This window comes from Acomys russatus, chromosome 5 (genome assembly GCF_903995435.1).
Source record: "Acomys russatus chromosome 5, mAcoRus1.1, whole genome shotgun sequence".
Classification (NCBI taxonomy): Eukaryota; Metazoa; Chordata; class Mammalia; order Rodentia; family Muridae; genus Acomys; species Acomys russatus.
The window spans coordinates 45,348,708-45,373,851 of NC_067141.1; the positions used below are offsets into that span (position 1 = coordinate 45,348,708).

General features: G+C 45.8%; 1 protein-coding gene across 1 annotated transcript in view; it reads left to right on the forward strand.

The window, feature by feature from the left end:
- Window positions 1-1,858: 1,858 nt before the first annotated feature.
- Window positions 1,859-25,144, forward strand: part of Dmrt1 (doublesex and mab-3 related transcription factor 1) — a 104,414-nt gene continuing 81,128 nt past the window's right edge. Inside the window, exons 1-2 of the mRNA XM_051146936.1 lie at window positions 1,859-2,206; window positions 6,403-6,586. Of these exons, the coding sequence (XP_051002893.1) occupies window positions 1,859-2,206; window positions 6,403-6,586 (532 nt within the window). The remainder of the gene's footprint in view (window positions 2,207-6,402; window positions 6,587-25,144) is intronic.

Below are 25,144 nucleotides of genomic sequence, written 5' to 3' on the forward strand. Positions count from 1 at the left end.
AAAACAGTACCCAGGTGCTGCAGAGCCCTCAGGGCCTGTGAGCACTGGGAGACTAAAGAAACAGCCCAGTCGGAGGCTCCTGCAGAGACTCAAGGCTCTTTTAGGGAGTGGGGTGGGGTGGGGTGGGGTGGGGCTCTACTGGATTTCATTTTGTATGTAGTTGGGGCTGGTCTGGACATCACAATTCTCCCACCCCAGGCCCCCAATTGTGGAGGTAACAGATATTAGCCATCATGCCAGGCTAGAGATTCAGGCTCAATGTGGAGTGCTGGCTTTGAGAGGCACAGGAGTGTGGACAACTGATAGCAGACCTTAGGAGCAAGTTTGTACTGCAGGGCAGACAGAAGGCACCTGCTGAGAGCAGATGGGAAACCAATGGAGCTGGGGGGGCTTCGTTTGTTTCTTTGAGGCATATTTTCATACAACAAGATAGCACTGAATGAGTGAGTTTAGAGTAATGTCTTTATCTGCATGGTCCCTCACCCACAATCAGATTTTTTTTTTTCCCACACAGGGTTTCTCTGTGTAGCCTTGACTGTCTTAGACTCACTTTGTAGACCAGGCTGGCTTTGAACTCACAGTGATTCGCCTGCCTCTGCCTCCCAAGTGCTGGGATTAAAGGCATACGCCAGTACTGCCTGGCCCAAAATCAGATGTTTGTTTTTTAAATTTTGGGTGCAGGATCTCTTTGCATAGGCCAGGCTGACTCCAAACTTCTAATACTTTAGCCACTGTCAGGGCGTGGGGATTACAACTTCAGGTCACTCTGCTTGGGACCAATTCAGTTTCTTTGTGGTTTTTCTTTTTCTTTACTTACTTACATATTTTGAGACAGGGTCTCTGCAATTCTAAATGGCCAGCAATTCATTACTGGCCTAGACTGGTCTTGAGCTCATGGTGGTTTTTTTTTTGTTTTTGTTTTTTTGTTTGTTTGTTTGTTTTTCTGCTTTGGCCTTCCAGGTGCTGAGATGACCAGCCTAGGGCACCATGCCTGGCGAAATTCAGTTTTTAAATGCTTGAGATCCACTCGCCTGCAAAGTCCTAAACCAAGCTCCTTCAAAGGCAGAAGCGATCTACACCAAGCAGGAGAAGGCTAGAGCTGAAAGTGCTGATGTGACCTTTATCTATGAGGAGCCAGGTGGTAGAGATTCTGTGAGCAAACAAACAGGTGAGTAGGAGGCAGGTAGGGGGCAGAAAGACCAGGCCTTTCACTTTTGGGGTGCTTGAGCTTCATGAACTGAGGATCTTTACTAGACGAAATCAAAGAATCGCCTTTTCTTGGTCTTTCTTTCTCTGTCTCACTCTTACGCGAGGCTGGGGGTGGGGTAGGGTGGGGGAAGAAAATTGCTGCCAGTCTCTGTAGTCCAATGGGCCTCCCTGGGGGGTTAGTGGTGAGGGAAGGGTAGCGAACCACACCGGGTGGTCTGCCCCTCCTCCAAGCAATGAGCGCCACACAGCTCAATTCCTCGGAGCAAGGAGCTCAGAGAGAGCTCGTGCTGGTGCTCTGCGCTCCGCCGTGTTTTGTAGCAATTTTGCAGCAGCCCTATTTCGCGCAGCTGGTGCAAGCTTGCTCACAGAAGAAAGGCAGCGGACGGAGTTGGGGGGAACAGTGGGCGTGGCCACGACGCGTAGCGCCCTCTTCCCGCCCACACAATCCTCGGAACATTCCGAAAAAGTATCCGAAAGTCCTGCGCCGTGCGCGCCAAAAGAAAAAAAAAAAGGTACAACTCCCCACCCACTCCTCGAGCTCTTCATTTGGACTGCGCGTCCAACCTGGGTGCACCCGCCTCCTAGACTCCTTCTAGGGAGGGAGCTAAGCGGCTTGTTGGGTGGATCCGTGAGCTGGGGACGGAGCTCGATGCCTAACGACGAGGCATTCAGCAAGCCCTCTACACCGACGGAGGTTCCGCACGCTCCCGGGGCCCCGCCACAGGGCAAAGCCGGTGGCCACAGCAAAACTGCCGGGGCGATGGCGGGAACCGCCGGGGGCTCCAGTGCAGGGGGCAGCGGAGGCGCCTCCGGCTCCGGACCGTCGGGTCTGGGCTCGGGAAACAAGAAGTCCCCGAGGCTGCCCAAGTGCGCTCGCTGCAGGAACCACGGCTACGCGTCGCCGCTCAAGGGCCACAAGCGCTTCTGCATGTGGCGGGATTGCCAGTGCAAGAAGTGCAGCCTGATTGCCGAGCGACAGCGCGTGATGGCCGCGCAGGTGAGTGCGGGTTCCCAGGAACGGGGGGGTGTCCCCTCTCCGTGTTACCAACGAAGTCACGGGGACCCACCGACGGGCTCTGGCGAGCCGCGGCTTCCAGACTCCTGGGGGCGGCGGGAGCGGGCGTGGGGGCGATGGAGAGTCAGGGACGCTGCTGACACAGGAAAGTTGGGGTTTTCTGTTTTGCATCCCGCGGATTCCGGTGTTCCGGCGGTGATGCGGGTTCGGGCCGCGCACACGCGGGAGCTGAATGGCTGAACTCCGCTCTGGGTTCCCTCCGTCCTGACCCTATTTTCCTGCTGAATTTCGGGGTTCGCCACGCACTTGGGCCCCACGGTCTCCAAGGGCGCTCTACGTAGGAGCAGAGTCGAGAGGTTCCATGGACCCCCAAGACCGTGCTCTCCGACTGGGGTTGTTGGGGCGTCGGTGTTGGCGCCCCGAGATCTAGACATTGGCATTACTCCACTGGGAGGGCTGCCTTAATTTTAAACTACAGTTCCAAGCCGAACGTTGAGGGGTCCGTTCTGCTGGGAATAATCCCCATAGCCCCGAACCCCTCGTTACACAAATAAGAGGTGCGGGGATTCACTCTTCTGGGGTGCCTGGCTTGGCCCGTTTCAGAGATTGCTCAGTAGGCTCATGGGCCAGCGTTTACCCTGGTGGCCCGGGAGTGCGCTGCTCCTGGGGCTTTCTAGAAACTTCTTTGGGATGGGCGGGAGCGCGGCGTGTTTGCGCCCTGGTTGGCGCTTTTTCCGGGTTCTCCCCGTGGACCCGGGCAAGCGGCTCAGCCATTTTAAGCGGTGCGAAAGCGCTAGCATTTACGAATTTGTAGTCCCAACCCAAGTTATCCCAGTTTAGATTACTTTGAAAGTGTTTTAGCTATGCTTAAGGGAAAAGGAAAAAAGGGTGGGGGGGGGGAAAGAAAGAAAGAAAGAAAGAAAAAAAGAAAAAAAAGACAGGTGCAGGGGAAAGGTGCGCGTTTGAAGCTCTGTAGAGCGTTTTTTTTTTTAATAGCTTGAACAGCAGGCTAGTAATTTAGCATCTTGACGGAAATAGTTAAAAGTCGTTATCCTAAAGGATTTTTAGAAGGCAATAATATACATTCTTTCCCCCCAAAATGTTGTTTCATCTTAAGGCAGGTTATTTAAAAATGAAAAGATACAAAAAATGTTTGCTAAAGATGAACTACTTTTGGTTAAGAACATCTTTTGAAAAGGATGTAGATAAGAAGGTTGAACAGGACTGCACAAACGCTTAAAGATTATACACCCACGTGGGCGTCACACCTCTAAAAATATCTTAAATTATATATACTGTAGCTTCCCATATTGTGAAGTTAAGGAAAAAAATAGTTTTTTTTTTTTAAGTTTCTTAAAAGACAGTTTATCTTAATCTGTAATGAATGAAAAGAGTGTGCTCCATATTACTACATTGGAAGCATCACGTGAAATTGTAAAGCATAAAGACTTCTAAATTATAATTGGGGGTAAAAATATTAAGAACACTTAGTGAGTGGACTTTGTGTTTAGTGTGAAGAGTATAGTTGCAAAGAATCTCCTCAAAGGGACGAAATATTCCAATGGAGACGTTTGTTTGGAATTCTTTAGGGGGCTAATTCTGAGTTAAAAACAAAGGCAATTCAAATTATAGAATGGGCTCCTAGGACTTTTCACATCAGGAGTGTGCAAGTCAAATCCTTTTTAAAAATCCAGATAATAGCTGGATTTTGCTCACTTGTAAACACTTGGAAATAAATATTAAACATACATTGAAAATAATTGCATCATTAGCCAGTTGCTACCCCCTTCCCTGTTAGAATAACCATTTCCTAATGGAGAAGGTCTAGGAAAGGGGTGAGTTTATGGCATAGCTCAGCTGTGCGGTTGGGGTAGGCCAGGGCATGGTTAGTGTAGGTGTGTCTTCATAAGCTTCAGAGGTTTGCAGTGGCAGCAGCTTCTTCTGGGCAAAGCCATTGCTACTCTATTTTCTTTTTTTAAAGATTAAAAAAAAAAAAAAACTATCTACACAGTGTACACCTGCAGGTCAGAGGAGGACATCAGATCTCATTTTAGATGGTTGTGAGCCACCATGTGGTTGCTGGGAGTTGAACTCAGGACCTCTAGAAGAGCAGTCAGTGCTCTTAACCACTGAGTCATCGCTCTAGCCCCTGCTACTCTATTTCTAAGCCTCTTGGTTCATATAAACGACAGTGACACAAACCCAAAACTCAATCAACGCCAAGACTTAAGGTGTTTTAGTCTTAATAACTCCTTATTTAAGCCTCATATCCATGGTTAAAGCTTCCTTTGGTTGTGAATGAAATTTCCACATGCATCAGTTATGTTTGGACAGTAGTTTAAAAACATTGATTGTAGTTGTGGCTTTAAAAAATTATTGTGGTGGGCACAGAGTGCATGTGTGGAAGGCAGAAGGCATGTAGCTAGGTCCTTGTTCTCACCTTTGCTTTGGGTTGTGGGGATTGAACTCGGGACCACAAAAGTAACTGCGGGAGCTTTCACTCACTGAGCCATCTGGCCCACCTATGCGTTTTGATTTTTCTTAAGTACTCCACACTGAGCCTAGGGCTTCATACACGAAGGGTGTCCCACTGAGTAATGTTCCCAGCCCAAAGAGTTGTGCTTTTGAGTAACAGTTTTGTTTCACCTTTGTTCTTGACTTAAAGCCTCAGAGGTGTGGGCACTTTTACTTTCTCAGAGTGTTACATCATCAATGGTCAGTTTCTAGGAGGAAATCTTTTTCTTTTTGTTACATGTAGTAAACGAAACGCTTTTTAAAAAAAAAAAGCCTTTTTGGGGCTGACATTTTACATGTTATTTAAAAGACGAATTGAAGAACTACTGTACAGAATTTGGTGAAAGCACATTGGGTTCTTTCTCTTAATTCTAGCTTGCCTTGTTGCCTGAATCGTCTGATGCCTCACCAGGGACTTCCGCACCAGGTTACGGGCCCCTTCTCTGCTAGCCTTATCCTGCCCTGGGAAATTAGGGCTCTCCAGGGGTTCCTAAACAGTACTAATCTTCCAGATTGTGTTGCCATCCCCCTGGCATCTTTCTTTCTTTTTGTTTTTTTCTCAAATGGGATTTCTCTGTGTAGCCCTGGCTGTCCTGGAACTCTTCTTTGTAGACCAGGCTGGTCTCGAACTGATAGAAATCCATCTGCCTCTGCCTCCTGAGTGCTGGGATTAAAGGTGTGAGCCACCACACCCAGCTTCCCCTGGCATTTTCAAGCCCCATTTTTCACCCTATTCTTCACAAGTCTGCTAGAATCCTTGTCTCATGCTTGCATTTTAAAGACGTATTTCTTTTTGATGCAGGGTCTTGTTGTGTAGCCCAGGCTTGCCCGGAACTCTAAAGCCGCCTGCTTCAGCCTCCCAAATGCTGGGATTACTGACATGCCACATCAGCTACCCACGTTTTAAAGATATTTTGGGTTAAATTTTCTTCTGTAGGCTTGCTCTGTACATCCTACAGTGTCTAGCACATTTTGTCTTGATGTTTCATGCTTGTTTTCTTTTAAATGGTGAGTAAATTGGGTCTAATCTAATGTGACTGTCTATTCTTCCTGGTACCTTTTACCTGTGTCTTGAATGAAGGAGTGCATGATCTGAGTCTCCTGACCCATCAGAGCTTTTTTTCCCCCCTTGCTCTTGAGTTTACAGTTTTTCCAGCTTGGCCTATTGTAGTTGCTTATTGTTCTAGTTAAGGTTTCATCACAATCAAAAAGCAAGTTGGGGGTAGGGTAGGGTGGGGAAGAGTTGCTTTGGCTTATGCTTCCTATCACCGTTCATCATTGAAGGAAGAAGCCAGGACAGGAACTCAGACTGGGCAGGAGTTGATGCAGAGGCCGTGGAGGGGTACGGCTTACTGGCTTGCTCCTCCTGCCTTGCTCAGCTTGCTTTCTTCCAGAAGCTAGGACCACCTGCCCCAGACACCATCCACAATGGGCAGACCCTCCTACATCAAGTACTAATTAAGAAAATGCCCTATGGGCTTGACTCCAGCTAGTGTCAAGTTAACAGCAAACTAGCCAGCACACCGAGGGAATCAGATGAAAAGACGAGGCTGAAATGAGAGCTGCTCTATCTGCTCACAGATGTGGAGAACCGCAGTAGCTCTGCAAAAGTTGGCCGGTGAGTATGCTTTGCAGGAGGGTGACTTGCTGCCCTGTGTTTCCAGGTGGCTCTGAGAAGACAGCAGGCCCAGGAAGAGGAACTGGGCATCAGCCACCCCATCCCTCTGCCCAGCGCTGCTGAGCTGCTTGTCAAGAGAGAAAATAATGTCAGCAACACGTGCCTGATGGCTGAGGCGGGCAGCTCCACTCAGCCCCCACCAGCCAGTACCCCCACCCCTGCCGCCTCAGGTAACCTAGGGGTGTGGGTTCCCATGGGAAGAAGGAGGGTGGTAGCCATGTGAACAGTCTCAGGAACCCCCTGAGCTCCACATGACGCTTTGATCCATCAGCAGTTTCCTGAAGGAGTTTGCCTCCGCTGCTCTGCCTTTGGCTAAATGGGAATCTCAGAACACCAGGGAGAAGTGAGATTGTTCCCGTGTCATCTCTGTCCACTCTGGGGTCCTCTTGGGTGGGAACTCAAGAGTCCTTGTTTCCTGGAACTGGACATTTCTTCCCTCTTGCCTTCTAGAGAAGGACCGTGGGGGTGAGGGGACATGCACGCTGGCTTGTCTGCTCCCTGTGTGCTGAGTGCCATTCCAGGGGCTCTAGTTGTGCAGGCTCATCTCAGTTCCTCCCTAGAGCCCTGTAAGGTAGGGCTAGCAGTGCTTTGTAACATGCTTGACAGCTGAGGTAGGAGCTGATTGACTGACCAAGTTGATGGAACTAGGAAGTCTAAGTCAGTCCATCTGCCTTCAGAATTCAGTGTTCTATAAACCCCATAGAACCCCAGTAGATGAGTGCTCACTCTCTGCCATAGAAGCCTCTGCTGTGTGTGGTTTAAAGCTAGTCTACTGAAACTCAACGAGAAAATCTGGTTTCTCCTTTGCACAAGTCCTCAGTAGCCGCATATGGCCCAGGACTACAGCAAATAGTCTATTTCTGTTCCTCAAATACTTGATAGTAGGACTAGAGAGATGGCTTAGTGGGTAAGAGCACTTGGTGCTCTTCCAGAGTTCAGTTCCCAACCCCAGGTTACCACTGCCTGTGACTCCTGCTTCAGAAGATCCAGTGCCCCTTTCTGATGTCCATGGGCACCTACACATGTGCCATTTACACACACACACACACACACACACACACACACACACACACACACCTCACACATGCACTCAAAAAAAAGTTGATGGTGTTGAATTGGAAAGCAAGGATACTTAAGAAACCTGGTAGTAAGAGGCAAACAATTTATACGACCCGAAGAGAAACTAGAGCTGGAGAGATGGCTCAGAGGTTAAGAGAGAGCACTGACTGCTCTTCCAAAGGTCCTGAGTTCAATTCCCAGCAACCATATGGTGGCTCACAGTCATCTATAATGAGATCTGATGCCCTCTTCCGGTGTGCAAGCGAACATGCAGGCAAAACACTGTATACTTAAAAAATAAGTAAATCTTAAAGAAAGAAAGAAAAAGAAAGAAAGAAAGAAACCTGCTAGTAGCTGGGCATTGTGGTGCATACTGGGAAGGCAGAAGCAGGTGGATCTTTGTGTGTTCGAGGCCAGCCTGGTCTACAAAGTGAATTCCAGGACAACCAAGGCTACACAGAGAAACCCTGTCTCAAAAAAAACCCAAAAACAAATAGAAAGAAAGAAATGTGTTAATATTCTTTTGAGTTCAGGAGTTTCTGGCAATTAAACAAGTAGTGTTCCCATATCTGTGGAGCATATATTTCAAAACCCAGGAGAAAAAAAAAAAACCCAGGAGAATGCTTGATGCTACAGAAAATACTGAACCACACTTACAGGCACACACACACACATGCACATACAGACATATACACAAAAGGCACACAAGCACATACAAATGTACACACAAGCACATATATAGGCCTATATGTACAGACACATACATACATGCAAATACATACACGTATACACAAAGACTTGTACACCATACATACAAATAGAGACTCATACATCCAAATACATATTCATACACAATGCAGATACACAACACACATATAAACATTCCCACATTCATACATACTCTTAGACACATACAGATATACCTATACCTATACAGACATGCGTACACAATCACACAGGTACACACACGTATACTTTCACACATGCTCATACCTAGACACGTGCATGTACATAAACACACACACAAACCACTATGCTTTCCTGTATCTACATATCTGTAAGGAAGTTTAATTTTTAAGTTAGGTATAGCAAGATATTAGTAACAGCTAATAACTAGGATATTTGTTACAACATAGTACAATAACATTATTTAAAATTTTGTGGTGCTGGGGAGATGGCTCAGTGGTTAAGAGCACTGTCTGCTCTTCCAGAGGTCCTGAGTTCAGTTCCCAGCAACCACATGGAGGCTTACAACCATCTGTACTTGGATCCTATGCCCTCTTCTGACATGCAGGAGTACATACAGATAGAGCACTCATATATATGTAAAATAAATAAATAAATCTTTTTAAAAATTATGCATTATTTGTTTTTGGAATTTTCCATTTAATACTACTGGCCCATTCTTGACCTCAGGTAGTGAGACCCTAGCAAGGGAAACTTGGGATATGGGAGCTACTGAACATACTGAGAGCCACAGCATATTTTTAGGGTCTGCTGTGGCCCCATGAAACCCAGCCTAACCCTGCGCACCACCTTAAGCAAGCTTTCGGGATCACCGTTGGCTGGCCTTAACTACTGGGATAACATCACTCAGCCAGCCCTTGTCAGTAGCTGTCCAACTTTAGGCAAGTTTCTTAAGCTCTCTAGGCTTCTTGTTTCCACATCTTAAAAATGAGAGGAGCCGGGGGCGTGGTGGCTCATGCCTTTAATCCCAGCAGTTGGGAGGCAGAGGCAGGTGGATCGCTGTGAGTTTGAGGCCAGCCTGGTCGACAAAGGGAGTCCAGGACAGCTTGGGCTGTTACACAGAGAAACCCTGTCTCAAGAAACCTTTAAAAAAAGAAAGAAAGAAAGAAGAAGGTTCCTGGAGATGGGGTCGGGTGAGGATGTCTTCCTATGAGTCCTGGCTGTTAGACAGAATAAGGTAAGCATCCCTTAAAGAAGCGGCACATGTGTCTGTGTTTCTGCCACTGTACATCCTGTAATTAACAAAGGAAAAGATGCCAATGCTCCTCCCAGCGTGTGGTGATGGGATTATAGCACAAGGAATGACAGGCATGGGAGATGATATGTTTGCCCCCTCTCTCACCCCCTAGGTACTGAGCCTGCAGTTTAGACTGTGTGCTGACTGGGAGTGTGGGGTGAGGCTTGGCTTCTGTTTAGAGTTGTGGGGTAATCACACTGCCTATCAGTAGCTTAGGAAAAGACAGAACCTGACATCTGCTTTCTATAGCAAGGGTATTGTTTTCCACCAGTCTTGGCACCGATATAAAGGAGAGGGGAAAAAAAAAAAAAAAAAAAAAAAAAAAAAAGAAGGCATAAACCCAAACAGTGCTCTTTAGTTTTTCAATTTGATGCTCATAGTATGTACTTAGAACAGTTTCCAAATTTGACTCTTCATAGGACCAGAGAAGTTCTGTCAGGGTGGGTTCAAGTGGGAGTGGGAGTTGCAGGAAGGAGCCACAGAGGAGCAGGAGAGGGACCAGGGTCAAGGAGGACCCCAAGCCCATTCTGTTCTGTCCAGCAGCTGACAAGCCTCATGATCCCGTTGGCACCTTGAAACAGCAAGCAAGCATGAGTGTATGTTGTGTCCCTTCCCTGGGGACCACGTGGGGGAGGCTTAGCCTTGAGGCTCACTCTGCCTTCCCTCTGGAGTACAGGCTGCCTGCCCATCAGTCAGTTCAGCCAGGAGCTTTAGTGATGTTCTTTCTTCACAGAACTGACTGCAGGACATCGGCATTGCTAGTGATGACTTCTGGACCAATTTGGGGACGTGGAGATGGGAGTAGAATTAAAATACTAAATGTAGGGGAGGGGGGTGGAGAAAAAGACACACACACACACACACACACACACACACACACACACACACACAGTACCCAGACAGAGTCTTGAAGCTTTTAAGGCAGCAAATGAAAACCAACCTCTTAGATAGCTCAATCCTGACAAATACGTAGCTTCCATTGTAGAGATTCATTTGAAATAACATATAAGTCAGCCAGGCAAATGGAAGATACTGGTCTGGTGTGAGATGACATAATGATTAAGATGGCTTGCCATGCAAGCCTGATGACCTGAGCCCTAGAAGCCATAGTGAGAAGAATTGATTCCTAAGTGTTGCCCTCTGACCTCCACACATGGGCTGTGGCATGCAGTTGCTTCTCTCTCTCTCTCTCTCTCTCACACATACACACACATACACACACACACACACACACACACACACACACACACACACATGCAGGCATATAATAAATTAACTTTAAAAATTGAAATGCCAAATGTTTATCATGTAGTACAAAACGTTCAGAGAGAGCCAGGGAGATGGGCAGAGTGCTTGCTGGGTAAGCAGGAGGACCTGATTGTGTACCCATGCCGAGCCCTATGTGGTAGTGTGTATTGCAGCCCGGTGCTGGGGGAAGGGCCGAGATGCATGGATCCTGGGCCTTCCTGGTTGGCTCCCCTAGCTAATAGAGCAAGTTCCAAGTTTAGTAAGAGACCCTCTCTCAAAACATGAATCAGAGCGGGGCATGGTGGCACACGCCTTTAATCCCAGCACTTGGGAAGCAGAGGCAGGTAGGATCTCTGTGAGTTCCAGGCCAGCCTGGTCTGCAAAGTGAGTCCAGGACAGCCAAGGCTACACAGAGAAACTCTGTCTTGGGGGAGGAAAAAAGTGAATCAGAGGGCTAGGAGAGATGGCTCAGTGGTTAGGAATATTTGCTGCTCTTACAGAAGATGACGGGTCAGTTTCCAACATCCACATGATGGCTTTCTTCTTTTCTTTTCTCCTTCTCCTCCTTCTCCTTCTTCTTTGGTTGTTTTTGAAACAGGGTTTCTCTGTGTAGCCTTGGCTGTCCTGGACTCTGTGTAGACTCGTGATCCGCCTGCCACTGCCTCCCGAGTGCTGGTATTAAAGGTGTGCGCCACCACGCCCAGCACCACGTGGTGGCTTACAACCCCCTGTAACTTCAATTCCAGAGGATCTGATACCAGCTTCTGAGCTTTGCAGGCACTAGGCCCACACATGTGGACATCCATACTTATAAGCAAAAGAGCCATACACATAAGACATTCAGATGGTGCCCATACATAGAGCAAACACACACATATCAGCCTCTGGCTTACACACACACACACACACACACACACACACACACACACACACACACACCTCTCTATGAAAAAAAGTCTTCAATGAAAGATCATTATTCATTAAGTTCAGCCTAAAGTCCCCACCCATTTATTCCAATAAAACGTCTGCATGTAAAAGCTTCTAGTGTTGATTATATATTGCTTACATCCAGACTCTTCACTTGATACAGCTTGGAAGTCTTAGAGATTTATTTTATTTTTAATTATGTGTATGTATATGGGGGCGGGGAACGTGTGCATGTGAATGCAGGTGCCCATGGAGGGCAGAAAGCATCAGGTCTCCCTGGAGGTAGAGTCACAGGCAATTGTGAGCTGCCTGGTGTGGGACTTGAACTCAGGTCCTCTGCAAGAGCAGTATATACTCTTAATCCCTGAGCCATCCCTCCAGTCCAGCTTGGAATTCTTAGTGGCTTAATGTTTTGTTATACAGATGTTGGGGGACAGCATTGGAAGTGACTTAGTAACTGACAAAAATGGTAGGCGTGGTCCTGGCATAGTAAACCCCCCAGCTCCTCCCCCCACCAGCCTAGCTCCTCCCCCTACCAGTCTGCCTCCCCCCCCCCCCCACCAGCTTGGCTCCTCCCCCCAGCAGCCTGGCTCCCCCAGGGACCTGGAACTAAACGCCTGCTGTCTCATGCTTACAAGGCCTCTCTCTCACTTGGTAAAATTAAGTGGATTTCTTTTTCTGACCTTGAATCTCAGTTATCTTCTTTTGGCTCCTTAAAATGCCAAATGTGAGTGAAAGAGCTCAAGAATTACTGCCCAGGCTGTTAGCTGAGTTTAAGGACACTTCAAAGGCAATGGGTTTATCAGGCTAAGGTTCTTCTACTGAAGGGCTGAGGCCTCTGCACAGCAGGACGTAAACTGTGGTTTTCAGCCAAGGACTGGCTAAGACTAACCGCGGGTTGGTGAGATGGACCTCAAGTAACTGCTCTAAGATTCTTGTTATTTTGGGTGAGGATTCATGTGAAAATGGCCTTTTGAATAAACTCTCTAAGCATTGTTAGTTCTTAGGCGGGCAGTGTCAAATGTCAGCAGGCACACTGTGGATTAGCCAATAGCCTCACCCAAGTTGTTTTTGGGACACTTAGGGAAAGAACTTTTTTTTTTTTTTTTTAAAGTTTTTTGAGACAGGGTTTCTCTGTGTACCCTTGGCTGTCCTGGACTCACTTTGTAGGCCAGGCTGGCCTCGAATTCACAGTGATCCACCTGCCTCTGCCTCCCGACTGCTGGGATTAAAGGCCTGCGCCACCACTGCCCGGCTTTTTTTTTTTTTTTGGCTTTAAAGAATAGCAACTCCAGCATTTCCCCCTATGATTTCAGCTTTTGCATTTTAGCATAAATTGATTTTTTTTCCCTGAAAGTTTCTAGCCAGCTTTTCTTTTTCCTTTAACCTCTATCAGTGGAATATCATTTTACCCAGGGTATTCCCTGAGCCCTGCACAGCTCTTTACCCCCTGTGTCTGTGGATACCGTTTTGTTGTTGTTGTTACTCCTTGGCATTCCCTGAGCCCTGTGCAGTTCTTTGCCTCTCCTTTACTGTGAGGCTGTCAGATGAAGGGCTGCATTGTAGAGCACTGGGTTTGGCATGCATGGCCTTTGTGAGGACCTGAATGTTATCTCTCCTGGCTCGCCCTTCAGGGGCATCCTGGACTTCCATCCACAGGCATACCCACCCTCCCCCAGGTCAAGCTCCACCCTATGTCTGCCCTATGGTCTGGGCCTCTGGCAGCTCCTGCCTGTGAGGAGCCCAGTGGCTCTGACTCACTCCCCTTTCCCACTTGGGTCACCTGGGTCTGTGCCTAACTGTACAAGGAAGCCTTCTGCAGTTCTCCTCAGCAACTGGGTTGGAGAGCGCACAGCAGACCTATAGCCATGTGGGCATGGAGTGCCCTGCACACATTTTTTTTTTCCAGAGAAGGATGTTAATGTTATTGTTATAAAATGGTGATTTTTTTTTTTGTTGTTGTTGTTGTTGTTTCTGGGGTTTTGAAACCGGGTTTCTCTGTGTAGCCTTCTCTGTCCTGGAACTAAAGTCATTAGACTAGGCTGGCCTTGAACTCGGAGATTCACCTGCCTCTTGTCTGTCAAGAGTGCTGGGATTAAAGGTGTGTGCCAGTATCAAGGGCTGATGATTTAGTAAGTAAAGACAGTGGATTATTTATATTTGTGCATTTCTTTCTCTTTTTTTTCCTATTTCTTTCTTTTTTTTTTTTATTTTTAGAAAAATAGATATTTTCTTAAAGTGTAGTTTAGGTTTGCCTCAAGATGGAGAGGTGAGATTGTCATGTATTCACATCCTAGCTAAATCCCCTGCCAAAGGAGTGGGCTTGCTAATGAACCTGAATTTAGGTATCCTCATCCCCCCACGCATGTGCAGATCCACTCATGGTGCCATTCATTCAGTGGATTTCCATAGGTATGTATCCGCCATTACATTATTTTACAGAGTGTGTTTTCATTGTTCTAGACTTTTTCTCTGGGGTTATAGAAATTGAAAATAACATTTTAGTTTTTAATTTACAGTTTTTTTTTTTTCTTCATTCAGATGGCTGTAAAAGCAACTTAACAGACTGGATGGGGAGAAAGAAACCCCCATCTTGAACCCCCCCCATAAAGATTGAAAATTTGAATAAAAGTGGTTTAGGACCACTCTCAGTTGAAAGTGGAGACTTGCTACATACTTAAAAGTGTTCAGATAAAAACATTCTCAAAGCTGGGCGTGGTAGGGCATGCCTTTAATCCCAGTAGTCTGGGAGGCAGAGGCAGGCATAGTGCTATGAGTTCAAAGCCAGCCTGGTCTACAAAGTGTGTCCACGACAGCCAAGGCTACACAGAGAAACCCTGTCTTCCAAAACCAAACAGAACGCAAACAAAAAACAAACAAAACAAAACATTCTCAGATTTTTACCTTCAGAGTGAGATTTCCAAACTTTCCAACAAACAAAACATCTTAAGTGGGAGCAACAGTTGGGAGGCCTAATTGAAAGAAAACACTAGGTGGTACTGGCCATCTCACGGTCTTGTTGCTGTGAACAGTCTCAGTCACTTTGCTGAGGGGTAGTCCGCTTACGCGTCAGATCTGACCACTGTATTGCTCTGATGGTTACCTTTACAACTGTAACCTGCAGAGATGGTAGCCTGTCATTCTGCTTTTGCCTAGAAAGGAGCTTTAAAGTCATGAAAAATGTAAAGACAGAATTTAAGGTCACAAGTAAGTTTTATAATAGCATATAAACCATGTAAGAATTTTACCTAGTTTGTAGCTGTTGGGGGGGTGGGGGGTGGAGGGGGGAAGGCTGTGGGCAAGGACTGCAGCCACTCATTTATCCTTCTGTGAACAGTACAAGATCTGGTTTTTATGGTTCAATAGTCAGCAGACCTTTCAGAATGAATCAGTAAGTGGTGGGCAAGTTGTGTTTTAAAACATGAGTGATCTTGAGCTCAGTTACAGACATCAGGGTGAAAACACTGATTTCCAGTGAGTATTTTTATAGGCTTAAAAAAATGTTAGATGGTTGAAAATTTAATCTAGGGAAAAAATGGGGGTAGGATGGAGGGCTGGAGAGGTGGCTCAGAGGCTAAGAGCACTGGCTGCTCCTCTGAAGGCCCTGAGTTCAATTCCCAGCAACCACGTGTTGGTTCATAACCATCTACAATGAGATCTATTGCCCTCTTCTGGTATATAAGCACACATGCAGGTGGAATACTGTATAAATAATAAATAAATCTTGCTGGGCATGGTAGCACACGCCTTTAATCCCAGCATTCAGAGTCAAGTGGATCCCTGTGAGTTCGAGGCCAGCATGATCTACAAAGTGAGTCCAGGACAGCCAAGGATACACAGAGAAACCCTGTCTTGAAAAACAAAAACAAACAAACAAAAGTCTTTAAAAAAGAAAATTGAATCTAGGGCTGGTGAGATAGCTTCATAGATAAAGGCATGTGCTGCCAAACATGATGGCCTGAGCTGAGGCCTCAGAACCTACATGAGGAAGAGAGATGAGTCCTGTGCTCCCCAGACACACACACACACACACACACACACACACACACACACACACTCTCTAACACAGAGAGAGAGAGAGACAGAGAGAGAGAGAGAGAGAGACAGAGAGAGACAGAGAGAGAGAGAAAAAGAAAAGTCTAAATTATTTTGGCTTTTTCTTTGTTTATTTACTTTGTGTGTGTGTGTGTGTGTGTGTGTGTGTGTATGTGTGTGTATGTGTGTGTGTGTGTGTACATGCATGTGTGTGGAGCCCAGAGGTCTACATCAGGAGTCTTCCTCAGTCACTCTCTGCCTTATGTTTTGGGGCAGGGTCTCTTTACTGAACTTGAAGACCTGAAGCTCTCCTTTTGGCTAGACTGACTGGTAAGAGAGCACCAGAGATCTACTCCCCCACGCCCCCCACCCCCGCCACCACCCCCATTCCCCCACCCCGCCCCCAGCATTGCGGTTACAGAGAGTGCACTGCCACACTCAGCTTCTACACAGGTGCTGGGGGTGTGAACTCAGATGCTCAGGCTTCTGCAACAGCACTTCCATTGTAGTGGCAAAACACCCTGACAGAAAGGGTTTATCTTAGCTCGTAATTCCAAGTTATAGCCCGTCCTTGCAGGGAAGTCACAGTGTCAGGCTGGAGACAGATGGCAGCCCCAGGTCCACAGCTAAGAACAGAGAGAATAAGTGCAGAGATGGTGCACACAAGCTTGCCTGCTTGCACTCAGGTTAATTTATTTACTCCTCCCTGTTTCTCCACTCTTAACATAGTTCATTCCCTAGGACAGCCTAGGGAATGGTACTGCCCACGCTGGACTGGATCTTCACACATCAGTTAACTTAAATAACACACACACACACAGCGTTACCAGTGGCCAGCTACTGTAGATAATCCCTCGTCGAAACTATTCCCAGGTGATTGTAGGTTTTGACAAGTTAAAGTAACTCTCATGTCCACTGAGATATCTTTCCAGCCCTCAGATTCATTTCTTAATAGATTAAGAAACAAAACAAAACAAAACAAAACAAAGCCCATGTGCCTTGTAATTTACCTGTTTAAAAGCATACAATTCTATATTTTTAGTGACTTAGCAGAGTTGTGAAATATTCAAACTAATTAGTGGTTACTCCTTATCTATTCTTTACCCCAGTTTCTGGGTATCCACTAATTTAGTTTTGTCTTTACAGACTGGCTTAGTTTGGACAATTTATATATTGTCATGAAATAACATGTGCACCTTTTGTGTTTGTCTTTTTCCACTCACTTGATATTTGAAAGGCATATCCGTGTCGTAGCATGCATTTATTCTTACTCTTATTCCTTTAGCTACTATTTAATACCACATTGTATGGATATTTATCATATTGTTTTTCTGTGTATCAGTTGATTGACATTTGGATGGACTGCATACATATTTTAGCCATTAAGAGCAATGCTGCTAGGCCAGGCGGTGGTGGCGCACACCTTTAATCCCAGCACTCAGGAGTCAGAGGCAGGCGGATCGCTGTGAGTTCGAGGCCATCCTGATCTACAAAGCGAGACCAGGACAGCCAAGGCTACACAGAGAGACCCTGTCTCGGGGGGTGGGGGGGAGAGCAATGCTGCTATGAGTATCTAAGTGCATAAATTCTGTTTAAATGTGTGTCTCATTCTCTTGGTTGTATATTAAGTAGTGGGTTGTTGAGCCTTATGGTAATTCTGTGCCCAACATTTTCAGGGATTGCTAGACTTTTCCATAGTGGTGCACCATCACACTCCCACCAACAGTATATGAAGAATGCAGAAATTTCAAACTTCAATCTTTTTAAATAAAGACAGAAACTGGGTCTGATCACACATATCTATAATTCTGTAGCTGAAGGTTGGGGCTAAGGGTTCTGGAGTGAGAGGATTGGGAATTCTAGGCCAGCTTTGGGAATTTAATGAGATTGTGTCTTGAAAAAAAAATTTTTTTAAGGGCTTTGGCAGAAGGTAAGTGGGAGAATATTTATCCAAAATTCACAAGGCCTTGGGTTTGCTTTCTAGTCATAGGAAAATAATAATAATAAAAATAAAACAGAGATTTGATGCCTTTATTGTAGCAGACAGGACACAAGCTAAAACCCAGCTTGTCTTTGTTTGATGGCCTGAGAGTCTGTGAGATGGATAAAGTCCCTTTATGTTATCTTTTAAAGAGGTTAGGTCACAAAGACTCTGAATTTCCTGCCTACAGCCGGTCCAGTGTTGGAGAACTTTCTGTTTGTCTCTCTGTATAACCTCCCTGGCTGTCCTGGACTCTGTAGACCAGACTGTTCTCGAACTGACAAAGCTTTACTTGCCTCTACCTCCCCAGTGCTGGAATTAAAGGCGTGTGCCACCATGCCTGCTCTTTGGAGAACATTTATTTATTTATTTATGAATGACAGGGGGTCTCTGTGTTAGCTGTCTAGAGTCACTTTGTAGACCAGGCTGGCCTCGAACTCACAGAGATCCACCTGCTTCTGTCTCCTGAGTGCTGGGATTAAAGGCGTGTGCCACCACGCCTGGCCCATTGGAGAACTTTTTATGGAAGGTGACACTTGGCTCTGTGCTCAGTGTAGTCTTGAAATGTTGACATTCCACAGGAAATCTGTGGCATGTCAGAGGCTCCTCTGTCACCAGTTTCCCTTACCTGCCCAAGGTCTCCTGGAGTCCTTGGACCAAGAATTACTGTTATCACCAGCTAATGGCTTCTGCTCATCCTCTCTCAGTGGGTTCTCTCTCTCTCTCTCTCTCTCTCTCTCTCTCTCTCTCTCTCTCTCTCTCAGCTTTCTCAGTGGGTTCTCTCTCTCTCTCTCTCTCTCTCTCTCTCTCTCTCTCTCTCTCTTTCTCTCTCTCTCTCTCTCAGCTTTTTGAAACAGGGTTTCTCTGTGTAGCCCTGGCTGTCCTGGAACTCGCTTTGTAGACCAAGCTGGCCTTGAGCTCAGAGATCCACTTCTTTCTGCTTCCCAAGTGCTGGATTAAAGGCGTGTGCTACCATGCCCAGCTCCTGCTTCTCTTTTGATCTTGTGAATGCCCTTTTGTTTTGTTTTTATTTTATTTATTATTTATTTATTGAGACAGGGTTTCTCTGTGTAGCTTTGGCTGTCCTGCACTTGCTTTGTAGACCATGCTGGCCTCGAACTCACAGAGATCACCCTTCTCTGCCTCCCAAGTGCTGGGATTACAGGTGTGTGCCACCTGCTAGTTCTGTTTTTATTAACTAACTAATAAAAAATCAAAGAAAAAAAACCTTTTATCACAAACCATACTGCAATTTAAGCTATGCTGCTATAAATAATTGTTGATTTGTGTGCACTCGCTCACATGCATGCATGTGTCACGGTGTGCATTCCGTGTGTGTCAGAGTCAACTTCAGGTGTTGGTGCTCACCTCCCACTGTCTTTGAGCCTCTTGTTTGGCCCTGTGGACGCCCGACGGCGAGCTGACCCATCAGCTTCTGGGGACTCTTCTGCCTTCCTTTCCTGTCATACTGCTGGGCACTGGGATTGCACATGTTACCACTGTTGCTTTATGTGGGTTCTGAGGATCTGAACTCATATTTTCACACTGGTGCGCAACAAGTTCTTTATCCAGGGAGCCGTCTCCCCAGTCCTAAATCCATCTTCAGGACTTCCCACACTCCTGTTCTCTTTGAACAGTAAGTAGCCTGTTGCTCCCCTCCTGAGCTAACCTTTCACTATGGACAACTCCTTATGGCAGCTCCTCAGACTTTGAAATCACCTGTAAACCATCCCTGTGTTAAGATATTTTAAATCCTTTTTTTTTTTTTTCCTTCCCACTTCCAAGTTTTACTGTCTCACTGCCTTCTCTTTTTTCTTTTTCCCCCTCTTGGTCTATGCTGTTTATGTAGTCCCCTGGCGTTGTGGAGACTCCAGAATCTCTCAAAGAGCAGTGTGTCGGGTCTGAGGGAAGGGGAAGTGGTGTGGTGATCAATGTCCTATCTTGGTCGGATGACCTGGACTCCGAGGCGTGCAGCCAGTTGCAGGTCTTCAAAGGAAGGGAAGTAGACTGGGCCTCTGTGCTGCCAGCTGCTGCTTCTGGTTCCGAATAAGTTGTATGTCTCTTTGTGGTTTTCACAAACTGATGCAAGAGTATTTCTGCTTGATTTTCACTTGAGGGGAAAAAAATTAAATTCACAGAATGGTTTTTGACTCCCTTGTGAAAATTCATATTAATATCGATTGTTGTTGCTGAACAAATTACATTTCAAACCAAGTTTACTCTGGTCTCTTAACGCCTGTGGGCCAACTTCATAATTGCTAAAATAGTCTTAGTTTATAACCACTGAACATGCTTTCCAGAACAAAATGGGTGAGTGACTTTTAAAGTAGACTGTAAATAGCTGGCTTGTTGTCAAATGAAAATATTGATTCGGTGGTATAGTTCTGGCAGATTTTCTGAAGTTTATTGGCAGTAAGATCTCTTAGCTCTTGCTTCATCCAGCAATGTCAGCTGAGCTCAGTTCAGTGTGTACTAACACATGACTTTTCTGCATTGATTTTTCACACTTACTCCCTCTTTTTGTATTTTCCGTTAACTCTTGAGTTCAAAGTGTGTATGTGGGGGGGGGGGGGGAAGGGTTATACATAGGCTATGCATTAAATCAGTGGAGCAGACTGTATCCACGAAGTACCAATAAATATTTGCTAAAGCGTATGACTCACCTGCTGAGTCTGCTGTCTGGGCAGATTTCTTCTTTACCATCTTCCTGTTTCTCTACTTTAGTTATTTAATGAATATTCACTGGGCAGGCTGAATTCTAAGTATGTGATGTATCGCTTTGTGTGAAACACGTGTCTCTCATTGATCTTATTTTTCCACGGGTGGAAATATTTTGATAAATAGGTATATGACATGTTTTCATGGAGTGGCATTAAGAAGAGAAGGGTATAGAGTGGATGGGATGGATGGCGTCCTGGCCGTTCCAAATAATGTGGTCCATACAGGAGGCCTCTCTGGGGAAAAAAATGAGTTGGCCCTAGAGCTGGTCCTCTGTGATAACCAGCTGTCCCAGTCAGGGTCTTTGGGTACATATTTAAAATGGGACTGCGTACAGCAGGCAGGTGGCCAGTGTCTGCAGTAACACGAACAGGGTGACGCTAGTGGGTCTGCATCACTCTGGGCTGTGTAAGCCACAGTGAGAGGTGGGATTTTATTAGATTGCCATGGAAAGTCACTGGGGTGTGTTAAAGCCGTGAGCGCCTAGCCTGATTTACCTTCGTCTCTGCCACGGAGTGTGGCCAATAGGAGCCGAGTGGGAGCAGAGGTTCATGGGAAGGTTCACTGACTAAGCTCAGTGAGGAGCTGCTTAGACAGTAGAGACAGGAAGCAGGCTTGGGGCAGGAGGTCTGTTTTGGAGGTAAGGTTACCTGTCATTTTGGCAGATGTTTTTGGTGGCACTCCGTCCAGACAGTGGCTACTCCTGCACTAAGCTCTTGCTGGGGCTCTGCCAGACTGAAAGGTGACCAGTCATATTTCAGCATGGTCAGTAAAGTGAAGGGCCCTTAAAGGCTAGGTGTGGTGGAGCTTTGCCCTGATCCTGGCATTGGCTGAGGCAGGACGATAAGAAAGGCGTGTGCTGCCACGCCCAGCTTGTAATTAATTTTTTTAAAGGAAAAAAGTCTACTCCCTAATCTCAGTCCTGTGAAGACGTTACCTTGAATGTCAAGGGGGACTTGGTAGATGCCATCATGCTAAGATCTTTGGATGGAGAGGTGATTCTGGGATTTCTGGGATCTGATTACATGAACTCTCATGAGCAGAGAGCTTTGCTGGTTACCACAGATATGCCACACAGAAGATGACACACGTGATAGATGTGGCCCGAAGGTGCCAGCTTTCAAGATAGAAGATGCCCCACCCATTACAAGAGAGGCAGAAGGCCGGGCATGGTAGCACCCGTCTTTAATCCCAGCACTCGGGAGGCAGAGACAGGTGGATCGCTGTGAGTTCGAAGCGAGCCTGGTCTACAAAGTGAGTCCAAGACAGCCAGGACTACACAGAGAAACCTTGTCTCAAACAAAAAACAAAAAACAAAAAACAGAGAGGCAGAAGGCAGCAGAGGTTTGGAACATCCCTCAGCTAAGTATCATTTGAATGTTTTTCAGTGAACTGTCCATGTCTGCCCTTTGCCCATTTCTCTTCTGAATCCCTCCTCTTAACATACCGGAGTTTCCTGTTGGTGATAAAAATTGACCCCATGTGATAGGTGTTGCAGTATCCCCTACCACTTAATATTCTAAACCATGAAAGTATGCCAAGACAAGAGGAGCTGTAGAACTGAGCATTCTGGGTTTTCTATTTTTTTTCGAGACAGGGTTTCTCTGTGTAGATTTGGCTGCCCTGGACTTGCTTTGCAGACCAGGCTGGCCTCTAATCCACAGTGATCCGCCTGCTTCTGCCTCCTGAGTCCTGGGATTAAAGGCATGAGCCACCATGCCTGGCTCGAACTGAGCATTCTGGAAGGCAAGCAAAAGACCAGAAGATGCAGCTCCACCCGCCCCCCATGATTGTAAAATATTTAGTTTTAATTTGTGTGTGTTTGCCTGCATTGTGTTTATGTATACCATGTGCACGTGGAGCCTGTTGAGGCCAGAAGAGGCTCTCAGAGTCTCTGGAACTGGAGTTACGGATGGTTGTGAGCCACCATGTGGGTGCTGGGAATCAAACTCAGTCCTCTGCAAGAAGAGCTAATGCTCTCAGGGGCTGAGCAACTCTCCAGACCACCCCTTCAGTTCTCATTAGGCCATTTTAGCCAGGCCAGTGGAAAAAAAATGGTCCAAGACAGCTCACAGCAATGTGTTCTTTTTGTTTTGCTTTGTTTCCAACTTCAACTCCTAGTTAGGTTTTAGCCACAGCAGGTTAAAATTACCACATGCCCTCAGTGGGCACATCTTCCTATCTCAATTACCTTAACTAGTATAATTCTTCCCAAGATGCCCAGAGGCCCATCAATTTCCCAGGAAATTCCTCAGACGACAGTTGAGATTAACCATTGTACCCTTGAGTACTTTAAATCTTCTCTAGAGGGTTCACAGTAAATATGTAAATGCTGTGTAAATAGTTGTAATATTGGCCTACGGGTGTAGCTTGGGTGCTTGTCTATTGTGTAAAAGCCCTGGGTTCAATTCCAAGTACTGCAAGAAAGAGTTTTTTTTTTTCAATACTGTTTAGAGAATAATGTCAAGGAAATAGCCCAGAGGCAACTACATAGCAAGTGAAGGGGACAGGATGCAAGTAACTGAGTGCGAGGAAAGAGCTAATATGTGCAAAGTTGATGAAGCCCAGGACATTAATGATTTCATGTGGATTCGGCATGATTCAAGGGTGATATTTTGGACACTTGGGCAATTTTTAAGATAATCTATTTCAGTTGAAGTTGGTTCTGTAATTCCAGGTCCTGGAAAGAGGGCGGTGACTGTGCTGCCCTCTCAGATATTAATGGAGACTAATTGGCTAAGAGAGGCGGACCTTATTCTTGCCCTACAGTCATTCAACTATTTTAAAGACATTCTACTGGTTTGCATTAATGCGAAAGGAGCCTTGTCATTAGCATTGCAATATGATGCCAGGGTCAGCTTAGCAAATGGCAGTGAAAGCTTGATGAAAAGTCTTGAAAATTGAAGATGCTACTGGGCGTGGTGGCGCATGCCTATAATCCCAGCACTTGGGAGGCAAAGGCAGGCAGATCTCTGAGTTTGAGGCCAGTCTGCTCTACAGAGTGAGTTCCAGGACAATCAGGGCTGAGATACAGGGAAACTCTGTCTCCAAAAATAAAATAAAATAAATTGAAGATGCTTAAGGAAAGAATTTTGCAGTTATTTTGATAATTTTATACTTGGAGGGGAAGATAGATCATTAGGAGAATCTTAACATGTAATTCTAAAGGCCTACTGATCCCTCCAATTGGGAAGGGCCATTTCGTAGCTTTGTGTGTTCCTTTCTTTACTTGCAAAGTGAATAAAATAGCTATGTTTCCTGGATATGTTAGCATACGTGTATTTTTCACAAGATACTTAGAACATCCTATTTTCATCAAATATGATACAGCTGTGAAAAAATGAGCTTGTGGACTATGATGACACGTAAAAGCAAGACCTAGAGCACACATTTCAGATGAGTTTTTGCTCCAAGCAGCTGAATGAGCCTGAGTGTGGTCTGCCATGCAGCCATAAACTGTTTTTTTGTAAAAATTAAGCTGCATGGCAGGACTAGAGAGATGGCTCAGTGCTCAAGGGCACTGGCTCCTCTTCCAGAGGACCCAGGTTCAATGCCCAGCACCTACATGCTGACTCTCAACCATCTGTAACTTTAGTTCTGAGATAACTAATGCACATATGTGGTGCATAGACATACATACAGGTGAAATAGCCATACCTAGAAAATACAAATAAAAAATAAATCAAAGACGAAATTCTAAAAATTAAGCTGCAGGAGCAATAACCATTATATTCCTAGCTAAGGAGTGTAAACCCAGCTGAGTTTTTCCCACACCCTCATCACATCCAACTTTACTAAAAGTATTAAGTCCTCACATTAGATTGTAAGTCAGCCTCTCTCTTTTCACAGCTCAGCTTTTCTTCTTATTCCTCATCAACTTCATTGATAGTGTGTATGGCATTAGTCATCCTTTTTCCTTCCTAAACGTCTCAAGGAGTGTTGTACAACCACACAGCTCAGGATTCTGAGGTTTGGAGGCTGACTTCAGGATACCTTCAGGGGCAGCACCTCACTACCTTGTACCCTCGCAACACACACCCAAAAGTAAGACTCAGGGGCTTCCGCACAGATGTGCTGTGGGTGTGGGACAGAGTGGCTGTCAAGAAGAAATGTGGAGAAGCTGAGCTGGGTGTGTCTCAGGGCTCTCCCCTGAGAAAGGGGCTATTTACCTGGCAGCGTGGCTGGGAGGTGTTTTTGTTTAGTTTAGGAGTTTTATTTTTAATCACTTCCCAGACTTGGATATATTCGGAAATAAATTGTATTAATTTTTAAAAAAATTTTTCATTCTAATTGGTTTTTTTTTTTTTTTCGTTCGCATCAAACAAAGCAAAAGAGGGTCCCATGGGTGCTATTCACTGAGTACAGTGGTACCGAATGCAGGAGGTGGCTGGCCTCGAGTTAACAAGCAGAAGTAGTGGATAGCACAGATAATTAACTCCTCATTTGCAGGAGCGGACCTTCCCCCAGCATCCCACCCCAGGACCTGCTAGCTTGCAGTGCGCCATTATCCATGCTCCCTTATCTCTTTCTCCTGAGTTATCTTAGAGATGGAATTATGAGTTATTGGAGAAAAGGCACATCAAAGAATTGTGTGTGTGTGTGTGTGTGTGTGTGTGATTGAGTAAGAGGCCACATTGGTTGGGACCGTTGGCTTTGGGTGTGTGCTGTCTTCATCATGAAGCACCTGGGTTTGTTTTTCTCGAAAAGATGTAGATAAACTAGGGCGAATCCCAGAGAAGGGCAACAAAAATGATGTATGGCTTGGAGGGAAGGAGA